A 15,350-nucleotide genomic window follows, 5' to 3' on the forward strand; every position below is an offset into this window, starting at 1 on the left:
CACTTCAGCCCATGGGGTCCTCCGGGATAGGTGGCCCCACCCGGTGGACCCCCGGGACCCTTCCGGTGGTCCCGGTACAATACCGATAACCCCCGAAACTTTCCCGGTGGCCGAAACTGGACTTCCTATATATAATTCTTCACCTCCGGACCATTCCGAAACTCCTCATGACGTCCGGGATCTCATCCGGGACTCCGAACAACTTTCGGGTTTCCGCATACTAATATCTCTACAACCCTAGCGTCACCGAACCTTAAGTGTGTAGACCCTACGGGTTCGGGAGACATGCAGACATGACCGAGACGCCTCTTCGGTCAATAACCAACAGCGGGATCTAGATACCCATGTTGGCTCCCACATGTTCCATGATGATCTCATCGGATGAACCACAATGTCGAGGATTCAATCAATCCCGTATACAATTCCCTTTGTCAATCGGTATGTTACTTGCCCGAGATTCGATCGTCGGTATCCCAATACCTTGTTCAATCTCGTTACCGGCAAGTCTCTTTACTCGTACCGTAATGCATGATCCCGTGGCTAACTCCTTAGTCACATTGAGCTCATTATGATGATGCATTACCGAGTGGGCCCAGAGATACCTCTCCGTCATACGGAGTGACAAATCCCAGTCTCGATCCGTGCCAACTCAATAGACACTTTCGGAGATACCCGTAGTGTACCTTTATAGTCACCCAGTTACGTTGTGACGTTTGGCACACCCAAAGCACTCCTACGGTATCCGGGAGTTGCACGATCTCATGGTCTAAGGAAATGATACTTGACATTGGAAAAGCTCTAGCAAACGAACTACACGATCTTTTGTGCTATGCTTAGGATTGGGTCTTGTCCATCACATCATTCTCCTAATGATGTGATCCCGTTATCAATGACATCCAATGTCCATAGTCAGGAAACCATGACTATCTGTTGATCAACGAGCTAGTCAACTAGAGGCTTACTAGGGACACATTGTGGTCTATGTATTCACACATGTATTACGATTTCCGGATAACACAATTATAGCATGAACAATAGACAATTAGCATGAACAAAGAAATATAATAATAACCATTTATTATTGCCTCTAGGGCATATTTCCAACAGTCTCCCACTTGCACTAGAGTCAATAATCTAGTTACATTGTGATGAATCGAACACCCATAGCGTTCTGGTGTTGATCATGTTTTGCTCTAGGGAGAGGTTTAGTCAACGGATCTGCTACATTCAGGTCCGTATGTACTTTACAAATATCTATGTCTCCATTTTGAACACTTTCACGAATGGAGTTGAAGCGACGCTTGATATGCCTGGTCTTCCTGTGAAACCTGGGCTCCTTGGCAAGGGCAATTGCTCCAGTGTTGTCACAGAAGAGAGTCATCGGGCCCGACGCATTGGGAATCACCCCTAGGTCGGTAATGAACTCCTTCATCCAGATTGCTTCTTGCACTGCCTCTGAGGCTGCCATGTACTCCGCTTCACATGTAGATCCCGCCACGACGCTTTGCTTGCAACTGCACCAGCTTACTGCCCCTCCATTCAAAATATACACGTATCAGGTTTGTGACTTCGAGTCATCCAGATCTGTGTCGAAGCTAGCATCGACGTAACCCTTTACGACGAGCTCTTCGTCACCTCCATAAACGAGAAACATATCCTTAGTCCTCTTCAGGTACTTCAGGATATTCTTGACCGCTGTCTAGTGTTCCATGCCGGGATTACTTTGGTACCTTCCTACCAAACTTACGGCAAGGTTTACATCAGGTCTGGTACACAACATGGCATACATAATAGACCCTATGGCCGAGGCATAGGGGATGACACTCATCTTTTCTCTATCTTCTGCCGTGGTCGGGCATTGAGCCGTGCTCAATTACACACCTTGCAATACAGGCAAGAACCCCTTGTTGGACTGATCCATATTGAACTTCTTCAATATCTTGTCAAGGTACGTACTCTATGAAAGACCAATGAGGCGTCTTGATCTATCTCTATAGATCTTGATGCCTAATATATAAGCAGCTTCTCCAAGGTCCTTCATTGAAAAACACTTATTCAAGTAGGCCTTTATACTTTCCAAGAATTCTATATCATTTCCCATCAATAGTATGTCATCCACATATAATAAGAGAAATGCTACAGAGCTCCCACTCACTTTCTTGTAAACACAGGCTTCTCCATAAGTCTGTGTAAACCCAAACGCTTTGATCATCTCATCAAAACGAATGTTCCAACTCCGAGATGCTTGCACCAGTCCATAGATGGAGCGCTGGAGCTTGCATACCTTGTTAGCATTCTTAGGATTGACGAAACCTTCCGGCTGCATCATATACAATTCTTCCTTAAGAAAGCCGTTAAGGAATGCCGTTTTGACGTCCATTTGCCATATCTCATAATCATAGAATGCGGCAATTGCTAACATGATTCGGACGGACTTCAGCTTCGCTACGGGTGAGAAAGTCTCATCGTAGTCAACCCCTTGAACTTGTCGATAACCCTTTAGCGACAAGTCGAGCCTTATAGATGGTCACATTACCATCCGCGTCTGTCTTCTTCTTAAAGATCCATTTGTTTTCTATGGCTCGCCGATCATCGGGCAAGTCAGTCAAAGTCCATACTTCGTTTTCATACATGGATCCTATCTCGGATTGCATGGCTTCAAGCCATTTTGTTGGAATCCGGGCCCGCCATCGCTTCTTCATAGTTCGAAGGTTCACCGTTGTCCAACAACATGATTTCCAGGACAGGGTTGCCATACCACTCTGGTGCGGAACGTGTCCTTGTGGACCTACGAAGTTCAGCAGTAACTTGATCCGAAGCTTCATGATCATCATCATTAACTTCCTCCCCAGTCGGTGTAGGCACCACAGGAACATCTTCCCGCGCTGCGCTACTTTCCGGTTCGGAAGGGGTGACTATCACCTCATCAAGTTCCACTTTCCTCCCACTTAATTCTTTCGAGAGAAACTCTTTCTCCAGAAAGGACCCATTATTGGCAACAAAGATCTTGCCTTCGGATCTGAGGTAGAAGGTATACCCAATAGTTTCCTTAGGGTATCCTATGAAGACGCATTTTTCTGACTTGGGTTCGAGCTTTTCAGGTTGAAGTTTCTTGACATAAGCATCGCATCCCCAAACTTTTAGAAACGACAGCTTAGGTTTCTTCCCAAACCATAATTCATACGGTGTCGTCTCAACGGATTTCGACGGAGCCCTATTTAAAGTGAATGCGGCAGTCTCTAAAGCATAGCCCCAAAATGAGAGCGGTAGATCGGTAAGAGACATCATAGATCGCACCATATCCAATAGAGTGCGATTACGACGTTCGGACACACCGTTTCGCTGAGGTGTTCCAGGCGGCATGAGTTGTGAAACGATTCCACATTTCCTTAAGTGTGTACCAAATTCTTGACTTAAATATTCTCCACCACGATCTGATCGTAAGAACTTTATTTTCCTGTCACGTTGATTCTCAACCTCACTATGAAATTCCTTGAACTTTTCAAAGGTTTCAGACTTGTGTTTCATTAGGTAGACATACCCATATCTACTTAAGTCATCAGTGAGAGTGAGAACATAACGATATCCTCCGCGAGCCTCAACACTCATTGGACCGCACACATCGGTATGTATGATTTCCAATAAGTTGGTTGCTCGCTCCATTGTTCCGGAGAACGGAGTCTTGGTCATCTTACCCATGAGGCATGGTTCGCACGTGTCAAATGATTCGTAATCAAGAGACTCCAAAAGTCCATCTGCATGGAGCTTCTTCATGCGCTTGACACCATTGTGACCAAGGCGGCAGTGCCACAAGTATGTGGGACTATCGTTATCAACTTTACATCTTTTGGTATTCATAGTATGAATATGTGTAACATCACGTTCGAGATTCATCAAGAATAAACCATTGACCAGCGGGGCATGACCATAAAACATATCTCTCATATAAATAGAACAACCATTATTCTCGGATTTAAATGAGTAGCCATCTCGAATTAAACGAGATCCAGATACAATGTTCATGCTCAAAGCTGGCACTAAATAACAATTACTGAGGTTTAAAACTAATCCCGTAGATAAATGTAGAGGCAGAGTGCCGACGGCGATCACATCGACCTTGGAACCATTCCCGACGCGCATCGTCACCTCGTCCTTTGCCAGTCTCCGCTTATTCCGCAGTTCCTGTTTTGAGTTACAAATATGAGCAACCGCACCGGTATCAAATACCCAGGAGCTACTACGAGTACTGGTAAGGTACACATCAATTACATGTATATCACATATACCTTTGGTGTTGCCGGCCTTCTTGTCCGCTAAGTATTTGAGGCAGTTCCGCTTCCAGTGACCACTTCCCTTGCAATAAAAGCACCCAGTCTCAGGCTTGGGTCCATTCTTCGACTTCTTCCTGGCAACTGGCTTACCGGGCGCGGCAACTCCCTTGCCGTCCTTCTTGAAGTTCTTCTTACCCCTGCCTTTCTTGAACTTAGTGGTTTTATTCACCATCAACACTTGATGTTCCTTTCTGATCTCCACCTCCGCTGATTTCAGCATTGAATATACCTCAGGAATGGTCTTTTCCATCCCCTGCATATTGAAGTTCATCACAAAGCTCTTGTAGCTCGGTGGAAGCGACTGAAGGATTCTGTCAATGACCGCGTCATCCGGGAGATTAACTCCCAGCTGAGATAAGCGGTTGTGTAACCCAGACATTCTGAGTATGTGCTCACAAACAGAACTATTTTCCTCCATTTTACAGCTGAAGAACTTGTCGGAGACTTCATATCTCTCAACCCGGGCATGAGCTTGGAAAACCATTTTCAGCTCTTCGAACATCTCATATGCTCCATGTTTCTCAAAACGCTTTTGGAGACCCGGTTCTAAGCTGTAAAGCATGCCGCACTGAACGAGGGAGTAATCATCAGCACGTGATTGCCAAGCGTTCATAACGTCTTGGTTCTCTGGGATTGGTGCTTCACCTAGCGGTGCTTCTAGGACATAATCTTTCTTGGCAGCTATGAGGATGATCCTCAGGTTCCGGACCTAGTCCGTATAGTTGCTGCCATCATCTTTCAGCTTGGTTTTCTCTAGGAACGCGTTGAAGTTGAGGACAACGTGGGCCATTTGATCTACAAGACATATTGTAAAGATTTTAGACTATGTTCATGATAATTAAGTTCATATAATCAAATTATTCAATGAACTCCCACTCAGATAGACATCCCTCTAGTCATCTAAGTGAAACATGATCCGAGTTAACTAGGCCGTGTCCGATCATCACGTGAGACGGACTAGTCAAGATCGGTGAACATCTCCATGTTGATCGTATCTTCTATACGACTCATGCTCGACCTTTCGGTCTTCCGTGTTCCGAGGCCATGTCTGTACATGCTAGGCTCGTCAAGTCAACCTAAGTGTATTGCGTGTGTTCCGAGGCCATGTCTGTACATGCTAGGCTCGTCAACACCCGTTGTATGCGAACGTTAGAATCTATCACACCCGATCATCACGTGGTGCTTCGAGACAACGAACCTTCGCAACGGTGCACAGTTAGGGGGAACACTTTCTTGAAATTATTATAAGGGATCATCTTACTTACTACCGTCGTTCTAAGCAAATAAGATGCAAAACATGATAAACATCACATGCAATCAAATAGTGACATGATATGGCCAATATCATTCTGCTCCTTTGATCTCCATCTTCGGGGCGTCATGGTCATCTTCGTCACCGGCATGACACCATGATCTCCATCATCATGATCTCCATCATTGTGTCTTCATGAAGTTGTCACGCCAACGATTACTTCTACTTCTATGGCTAACGCGTTTAGCAATAAAGTAAAGTAATTTACATGGCGTTCTTCAATGACACGCAGGTCATACAAAAAATAAAGACAACTCCTATGGCTCCTGCCGGTTGTCATACTCATCGACATGCAAGTCGTGATTCCTATTACAAGAATATGATCAATCTCATACATCACATATATCATTCATCACATCTTCTGGCCATATCACATCACAAGGCACATGCTGCAAAAACAAGTTAGACGTCCTCTAATTGTTGTCGCAAGTTTTTACGTGGCTTGTATAGGTTTCTAGCAAGAACGTTTCTTACCTACGTAAAACCACAACGTGATATGCCAATTTCTATTTACCCTTCATAAGGAACCTTTTCATCGAATCCGTTCCGACTAAAGTGGGAGAGACAGACACCCGCTAGCCACCTTATGCAACTAGTGCATGTCAGTCGGTGGAACCTGTCTCATGTAAGCGTACGTGTAAGGTCGGTCCGGGCCGCTTCATCCCACAATACCGCCGAAACAAGATAAGACTAGTAGCGGCAAAAAGAATTGGCAACATCTACGCCCACAACTGCTTTGTTTCTACTCGTGCATAGTAACTACGCATAGGCCTGGCTCATGATGCCACTGTTGGGGATCGTAGTATAATTTTAAAATTTCCTACGAATCACCAAGATCCATCTATGGAGTATACTAGCAACGAGGGGAAAGGAGTGCATCTACATACCCTTGTAGATCGCGAGCGGAAGCGTTCTAATGAACGGGGTTGATGGAGTCGTACTCGCCGTGATCCAAATCACCGATGACCGAGTGCCGAACGGACGGCACCTCCGCGTTCAACACACGTACGGAGCAGCGACGTCTCCTCCTTCTTGATCCAGCAAGGGGGAAGGATAGGTTGATGAAGATCCAGCAGCACGACGGCGTGGTGGTGGAAGTAGCGGGATCCCGGCAGGGCTTCGCCAAGCGCAAGCGGGAGGGAGAGGTGTTGCAGGGGGAGAGGGAGGCGCCAAGGGATAGGGTACAGCAGCCCTCCCCCCCTTTATATAGGCCCCCTGGAGGGGCGGGGGGCGCCGGCCCTGAAACCCATCTACAGGGGGGGCGGCGGCCAGGGGGGAAACTTCCCCCCCAAGTCAAGTGGGGCGCCCCCCACCCTAGGGTTTCCAACCCTAGGCGCAGGGGGAGGCCCATGGGGGGGCACCCCAGCCCACTAAGGGCTGGTTCCCTTCCCACTTCAGCCCATGGGGCCCTCCGGGATAGGTGGCCCCACCCGGTGGACCCCCGGGACCCTTCCGGTGGTCCCGGTACAATACCGATAACCCCCGAAACTTTCCCGGTGGCCGAAACTGGACTTCCTATATATAATTCTTCACCTCCGGACCATTCCGGAACTCCTCGTGACGTTCGGGATCTCATCCAGGACTCCGAACAACTTTTGGGTTTCTGCATACTAATATCTCTACAACCCTAGCGTCACCGAACCTTAAGTGTGTAGACCCTACGGGTTCGGGAGACATGCAGACATGACCGAGACGCCTCTCCGGTCAATAACCAACAGCGGGATCTAGATACCCATGTTGGCTCCCACATGTTCCACGATGATCTCATCGGATGAACCACGATGTCGAGGATTCAATCAATCCCGTATACAATTCCCTTTGTCAATCGGTATGTTACTTGCCCGAGATTCGATCGTCGGTATCCCAATACCTTGTTCAATCTCGTTACCGGCAAGTCTCTTTACTCGTACCGTAATGCATGATCCCGTGGCTAACTCCTTAGTCACATTGAGCTCATTATGATGATGCATTACCGAGTGGGCCCAGAGATACCTCTCCGTCATACGGAGTGACAAATCCCAGTCTCGATCCGTGCCAACTCAATAGACACTTTCGGAGATACGCGTAGTGTACCTTTATAGTCACCCAGTTACGTTGTGACGTTTGGCACACCCAAAGCACTCCTACGGTATCCGGGAGTTGCACGATCTCATGGTCTAAGGAAATGATACTTGACATTGGAAAAGCTCTAGCAAACGAACTACACGATCTTTTGTGCTATGCTTAGGATTGGGTCTTGTCCATCACATCATTCTCCTAATGATGTGATCCCGTTATCAATGACATCCAATGTCCATAGTGAGGAAACCATGACTATCTGTTGATCAACGAGCTAGTCAACTAGAGGCTTACTAGGGACACATTGTGGTCTATGTATTCACACATGTATTACGATTTCCGGATAACACAATTATAGCATGAACAATAGACAATTATCATGAACAAAGAAATATAATAATAACCATTTATTATTTCCTCTAGGGCATATTTCCAACAAAGGGGCCCTAAAATTTTGTCATGGTTTTCCTTATACATGCTCCTACTATAGTACTCCCTCTGTCCCATTGAGGCACTTATTTTGGGACGGGGGGCGTACTATATTGTAAGCATACAAATTTTGTGACATCTTAAAATTCGCTAAACAATCGATTGTGCCAGCTAGTCGTGGATTCTCATTTCTTATTCTCCGCCTTAGAATTTGAATTTGAGAAGCAAGTAAGAGAGAATAGGAAAAACAAAACACCTTTTTTTAGTGGAGGGAAAACAAAATAGCTTTTTTTAGGGTAGGAAAAACAAAATACCTTTTTTTAGGACAAAGCTAAGCTTTATCGATCATAATCCACATGGAGTGGGATACAGTTCAGATTATCAGGGTTAGCCAACCACATGTGGCACCCTGGACCGAGAGAAAGTGCATGCTTAGCTAATGAGCTTCACCGTTGACAGTACGGCTTTCAAAAATAAAATTACAAATAAAACTTGAAGAACGCAAATTGATTTCTGTTATCACCGACCCATAGGTTCTCTGGTTGCCATTCTTGATGTCACCAACAACCTGATTGCAATCCGTAGAGATGATTAGCTTCCCAAGAAGAAGATCATCTGCCAACGCAAGTCCTTCTGTACACGTGATTGCTTCCAAGGTGGTTGGGTCTATAATTCCCGCTATGACCAGGGCCGAGCTTCCCAAGTAGTTGCCAGCATCGTCCCGACATACTGTAGCAGCGGATCCCCCTTGATCCCGGTGCACCGCTCCGTCCACGTGACTCTTTGAATATCCCGCCGATGGAGCCCTAGGCCTTGCATGTGCCACCCTAGTTTGCCGGGGGCTCCCTGTAAATTATCCTGAGGCTTTGGATGAATTAATTCAAGTTCCCCGATGAACCTGCTCACAAAAAGATGAATGGCTTGCGGAATTTGTGTGACCCCCTCGTGGATAAATTTCCGTCGTGCTGTCCATATCGACCAAAGGGTCATAGACACTCGAACAAAACTGTTATGAGGCAAAGACGCCATAAGAGTGAAGATCCACTGTTTTGCATTCGGTTCCTTTGTGGCAATCATCTGGTCTATAGTTTCCCCATCTTCTAACGCCCAGACACATCCTGCCATTGAACACTCAAGGAGGGAGTGTCTCCAAGAATCCCGTGAGCCACAAAGACCACAGGAACTTGTGGTGGACATGTCGCGGTGTGTTCGCACATCTTCGGTAGGGAGAGACTGTTTTGCTAATCGCCACAGAAACACTCTGACTTTTGCTGGTACCTGCACGTTCCACAGAAGTTTGCATTACTTCTCTTCATTGCGCACAGTAGAAGGTCCCGCAGCTCCCTCGAGCCAAGCCTCCCTCCGATTCCTCGTCGCCACCATCATCCTATAGGCCGATCGGACTGTGAAATTTCCGTTTCTTTCAAAGTGCCAAGCCCAGTAATCATCAAAGTTGCGAGTGCATACAGGGATAGATAGGATAGCAGCGACGTCCATTGGCATAAACGTCTGCTCAACTTTCTGCTTGTCCCATGAGGCCGTACTTAGGTTAATAGTCTGAAGCCCACCTCGGCGGGTTCGCAATCTTGCTGCCATAAGCTCAAAGCATTTCATCTCTAGGGATCCAATTATCCATCCAAACATCAGTGGCCCTAAGATTATGTCATGGTTTTCCTTATAAATGCTCCTACTATAGTACTCCCTCAATTTTTGGATTTCTAGGAATCAAAGAGGCCCTAAAATATGGCATGGTTTTTCCTTATAAATGCTACTATTATAGTACTCCCTCTATCCTAAAATAAGTGTCTCAACTTTAGTACAATTTTGCACTAAAGTTACTACAAAGTTACTAAATATTGTAAGCATACAAATTTTGTGACACTTAAAATTCGGTAAACAATCGATCGTGCCAGCTAGTCGCGGATTCTCGTTTCTTATTCTCCGCCTTTTTATTTGAATTTGAGAAGCAAGTAAATAGATAATAGGAAAAACAAAGCAGTTTTTTTTTTTGAGTGGAGGAAAAACAAAATAGCTGGACCAACCAACGAAGCCTAAAGAGGCCCCAAGTCCAAAAGTCCAAAAGAGAGTCCCAAGAAAGAGTCCAAAAGGGGTCATTGCAGTTCGTCTCCAGTCTGCAGGACAGGGCAGGCAGGGGCAGGAAAGGAGGCGACGCCGCTGGCTGCCAGGCGCACCGACGCGTACCATGCCTTCCTCCTCCTCCTCCGTCTACCCGGAACCCCGCGTCCTCACCGCAGCCGAACTCATCGCCGGCAATGATGCCAAGGAAACGAGGGCCACGGGCGCCGAGGGCTTCGCTTCGCTCCTGCGCACCCAGGAGGAGGTCGACGCGCTCTGCGACAAGTACGGCGTGCCGAAGAAGTTCACCGCGCGCCCCGCCGGCGACCTGCGCGCGAACTCGACGCCGCCTCCGGGGGGCATCTGCGTGTACGCGCGCGCGCTGGAGGCCGGGATGCAAGTCCCGCTGCACGGCTTCTTCCGTGCGGTCCTCGCCCACTTCGGCATCGCGCCGGCGCAGCTCACGCCCAACGGGTGGCGCTTCATGGCGGGCTTCCTCGTGCTCTGCCAGTCCACCGGCGTCCCTCCCTCGCTCGCGGTATTCCTGCGCTTCTTCCACCTGTTCATCATGGATCAAAAGCACGAGAAAGGGTGGTACCTTTTCCGATCCAGGCGGGACATCGCAAGCTTGCCGAACGGGGGTTGCAAAACCACCCCGGGCTGGAGACACGAGTTCTTCTTCCTCTCGTCGCCGGAGCCGTGGCATTGCGCCGTGGAGTGGGGCGAGCCGTCCAATAGCTCCTTCATCGACCCGGTGCTCACCGTTGAGGAAAACAAATCGGTGGTGAAGCTGCTAAGTGCTCACGGTGGCACCGCTGCTGATCTCAGGAACCTGCTCCCTGCTCGGCGCTGCCGTATCTGCGCCGCTGTTGATCTCAGGAACCTGCTCCCTGCTACGTGCCCACGGCGGCGGCGGAGTAACCTTGCTGCCGCATCCCCGCCGCCTCGGCCTTCTTCGTGTTACAAAGGTACCTGAATTTCTGAACATTGAAATACCTCTGATTCCCCTGTTTCATCGAGCCCTTAGGATGGTGTTGCGTGCTATCTAGGTACGGATCCCTCCGTCCATGACACAAGCGGGGAGGAGGCGGCCGCGCAAGCGTCGGCGTGGGCGAAGAAGAGGACTTGGGAGGAAGCCAACGGCGGGGAGGACGACGGACACACCACAGTCTGGGATGGCGGACGGGAGCTGCTGCAGGAAACCGTCGCGCCGCCGTTGGAGCGCGCGTCCGCGGCGAGCGAACCTTCCGACGGCGCAGCGATTCGGCGGGTATTGTCACTATGCCAGCAAATGCCATGGGAAATTGTTCCATCTCTAGGTGCTTGTCCGTCCAACCGAGCATATTGGTTGCTTTCAGGCTGCGAACTGCGTGCTCGAACTGGGGGAGAAGCTGGTGGCCAGGGAGCGCGACGCCGCGGCTCTGCGGGAGCAGCTGGAGGAGGCAAAGGCCGAGCTCGCGGCGGCGAAGTGTGCGGCGGACAGGGATCTTGAGAAGGCAAAGTCCGAGCTCGCCGCGGCGGGAGCGGAGCTGGAGAAGACCAATGCGGAGTTCGCGGCGGTGGAGGCGGAGGTGGTGAAGACGAAGGCCGAGCTCTCCGCGTCTCTTGTGGAGGCTGAGCTCGCCGCGGCAAAGCAAGCGGCGGAGGCCGTGAAGACGAAGGCGGAGCACGCTGCGGCTTGGGAGGAGGTGGTGAGGACGAAGTCCGAGCTCGCCGCCGCGGAGGCAGAGCTGGTGCAGGCCAAGGCCGAGCTCACCGCGGCGAAGCGCGCCGCGGAGACGGAGCTGGTGAAGACGAAGGCCAAGCTCGCCGCGGTGGAGGCGGAGCTGGAGAGCGCCAAGGCGGCGGCGGTGCAGCAGCTCCTGGCCTCCGAGGAGCAAGTGCGGCAGCGCGCGGAGGACGCGCTGGAGGGATACAAGCGCTGGCGAGGTCATCACGCTCCGGCTGGTCGTGCCGCCTGAGTACGTTGCCCGCTGATCGTCCGGAAGTTCTCTAGATGGCTAAATGAAGATCACGAACAAATCTTTACCCTGATCCACTCTATGCGTTCTGTTTCTCTATCTGGAGATCGCCTACTTTTGTAGCTGAAGTTTTCTGAGATACTACAACACTGTTCGCCCGTTGCTAGGTGATTTTCTCGTTCCAAGCTTCACGTGACAATTGACTAGGGAGGTTCGTTTGTTGGTGCATGTAATGTTCGTTATTTGCGATGTTATAAGATCGGAAATGCTAAATCCCGAATGTTCGGAATTTGACCATGGCTAATCGAACATTTCATGGCAATTTTAGTGACGAGAGGACGGCCGGTTTAGTTGACACGCTCGACAATTCTCTGAAAAATCAATAAATTGAGCATGAATTTATCATGCTTGCCAACTAAATTTGCATCCTATCGTCATTAAAAATTGTCATTGAAAACGTTCGATTTGTCAATGACCAAATCCCAAACGTTTGGGCGTTATCGGGGTCCTATGAGTTTGAGTACCTCACATACACGCACACACACTTACCCCAATAAACACACAAACACACACCCTATTCTTATGAGCATCTACGGAAGAGACTAAGCCGGCATCTTGTGATGATTTTAGGAAACTTTTTAGTCAAATGGCACACACGGCACACCCACCACAAGGACATTACGGAAACACCCTCCCAATTATGTCCGGTCCTTACCCTATGGTATTGTGCTTTCTTTTTGAAAATCCAGTGTCGCTTTAAGACTCGTTTTCAAAGCCCTTTACAACTTGAAAATCCAGGAGTTGTTAGGCACGACGAGCGTACTCGAGCATACCCTGGACCTAGACTTTCTAGGCATCACACCTGTTAACTTGGAGGATCAAAGCATGATATTCACAGAGGATGAGGTGTGGGCGACAATCAAGGAGATGCCCTTGGATCGCGCCTCGGGTCCGGATGGCTTTATTGGGATATTCTTCCAAAAAGCATGGAGCATTATCAAGGATGATATTATGGCTGTTATTCACAAGATCTTCCTGGATAACGGCCATGGTTTTGGGCGGCTCAACCGGGCCCTGATCACGCTCACACCTAAGAGGCCCGACGCCTGCCAAGTAGGTGACTTTAGGCCCATAACACCGGTGCATAGCATTGCCCAAAATCTGCTCCAAACTGCTCGCAAATAGACTCTATCCTCGCATGGGTGGGCTCGTGTAGGCAAACCAATCGGCCTTCATAAAAGGCAGAAATCTACACGATAATTTTGTGTTGGTCCGGCATGTGGCTCGATCCCTACACCATAGGAAGGCCAAGGGAGTTATGTTGAAACTTGACATCTCGCGAGCCTTTGACACTATCGCATGGCCATTCTTGTTCGAAATTCTCTGGGCCAAAGGATTCTCTGAGATTTGGCTCTCATTGGTAACAACTCTGCTCACGTCGGCGTCTTAGAGTGGTAGTAAACGAATATGCGGGGCCTAAATTCATGCATGCCCAAGGTCTCAAACAAGGCGACCCGGTATCTCCCCTACTCTTTGTTATCGCCATGGATGTCCTGACATCGATCGTTTCAAAAGCCCAGGAGGCTGGTGTCTTTAGCAAGATGCCAGGGTGTTCCCCGACGCAATGGATTTCGATATACGCTGATGATGTCGTGCTTTTTATCCGGTCGTCCCTGACTAACCTTCGATTCGTCCAAGCGGCGATGCATATCTTTGGGAGAGCATCGGGACTCCATATTAACTTTGCCAAATCTCCCGCGATTATGATTCACGAGGAAGAGGGAGATAAGGAGCTGGTCGCGACAGCCTTGCCATGGAAGATGGAAAAAATTCCCGTGCAAATACCTTGGGCTACAGCTCTCCATTTGGCAGTTGAGTCGATCTAAGTGGCAACCGATCGTCGACAATGTGCTGAATTTCCTACCTGGTTGGAAAAGAGGGCTCGTCACTCGAGCTGGCAGCCTGGTACTCGTGCATGACGTGGTGATGGCGAGGCCGACACACCACCTACTAGTGTCCGATGCTCCTAAATGGGTCGTGGAGTGCGTAAACAAAAGATGTCAAGCCTTTTTCTGGGAAGGAACAGCGCAGATTCATGGAGGGAAGTGCCTTGTATCTTGGCAAAGGGTCTGTAGACCAAAAGAGCTAGGTGGCCTCGGCGTTATGGACCTGAGGAGACATGGGCTGGCTTTGAGATTGCATTGGGAGTGGCTTAGGCGTACCGATCCCACTAGACCTTGGCAAGGTCTACCGATGACAAGCGACCCGCAAGTTCAGATGGCATTCAACAGCTTGGTCCACTGGCGATCGGGCTCAGGCGACAAGGTGCTGTTTTGGAAGGATAGATGGGCTGACGGAGCCTCGATTGATGACATTGCCTTGGATATCAATGCCTTAATCCGCACCCAAACTGCTAACAAGAGCTCGGTGAAGGAAGGTTTGCTGAACCATAGATGGGCATCGGACATCACAGAGAGCTGTCCACAGATGGACTGATCCAGCTGATCCGGTTGTGGGAGATCATGTTGAACACTCAGCTCGATCCTAACCAACAAGACGAGGCAATTTGGCCATGGAATGAATGTGGTGTATACACATCAACATCGGCTTACAAGATGCTTTTCATGGGTACAATAAAGGCGGCCTTCGCAAGCTGGATATGGAAGTGTTGGGCACCTCTCACCATTAAAATTTTCATGTGGCTCGCGATCCAATATCGCATTTGGACGGCTGACTGGAGGCCGAGACATGGTCTGCAAGATGAAAGATCGGCATGCTTCCTTTGCGACCAAGAGGAGGATACCGTAGACCACATCACGCTCTAGTGTTCCTACTCTAGGCAGGTGTTGTTCACGACATTTACCAGGAGTAGGATAGATCCACCGCTCACAGTCGAGGGCACTGATTCTTTGGAGCATTTATGGGGCACTACTCGCAAACACATCCACAAAACACACCGCCAAGCTTTTGACTCGATGGTGAGCTTGGTATGCTGGAGACTTTGGAAACAGAGAAACGACCATGTGTTTCGCAATACTTATAGTTTGATGAGTGCTACGGACCTAGTCACGAAAATCTTTGAGGAGCTACATTTGTGGACCCTACCAGGAGGGAGAGGAGTCAGTGTGGTGTGAGTAGTAGCGTGAGGTAGCGGGAGTAGGAGTTTGATACGTCTCCAACGTA

At 49.0% G+C, this 15,350-nt stretch overlaps 1 protein-coding gene across 1 annotated transcript; it reads left to right on the forward strand.

The window, feature by feature from the left end:
• The first annotated feature begins 10,004 nt into the window (after positions 1 to 10,004).
• LOC123169166 (uncharacterized) lies at positions 10,005 to 12,456 on the forward strand. The gene is made up of 3 exons (XM_044587017.1): positions 10,005 to 11,165; positions 11,256 to 11,476; positions 11,565 to 12,456. Exons 1-3 carry the CDS (start codon positions 10,334 to 10,336, stop codon positions 12,165 to 12,167), a joined length of 1,656 nt encoding a protein of 551 aa, XP_044442952.1. The 5' UTR covers positions 10,005 to 10,333; the 3' UTR covers positions 12,168 to 12,456.
• Positions 12,457 to 15,350: the final 2,894 nt, after the last annotated feature.

The sequence above is a fragment of the Triticum aestivum genome, chromosome 7D (assembly GCF_018294505.1).
Source record: "Triticum aestivum cultivar Chinese Spring chromosome 7D, IWGSC CS RefSeq v2.1, whole genome shotgun sequence".
Taxonomy (NCBI): domain Eukaryota; kingdom Viridiplantae; phylum Streptophyta; class Magnoliopsida; order Poales; family Poaceae; genus Triticum; species Triticum aestivum.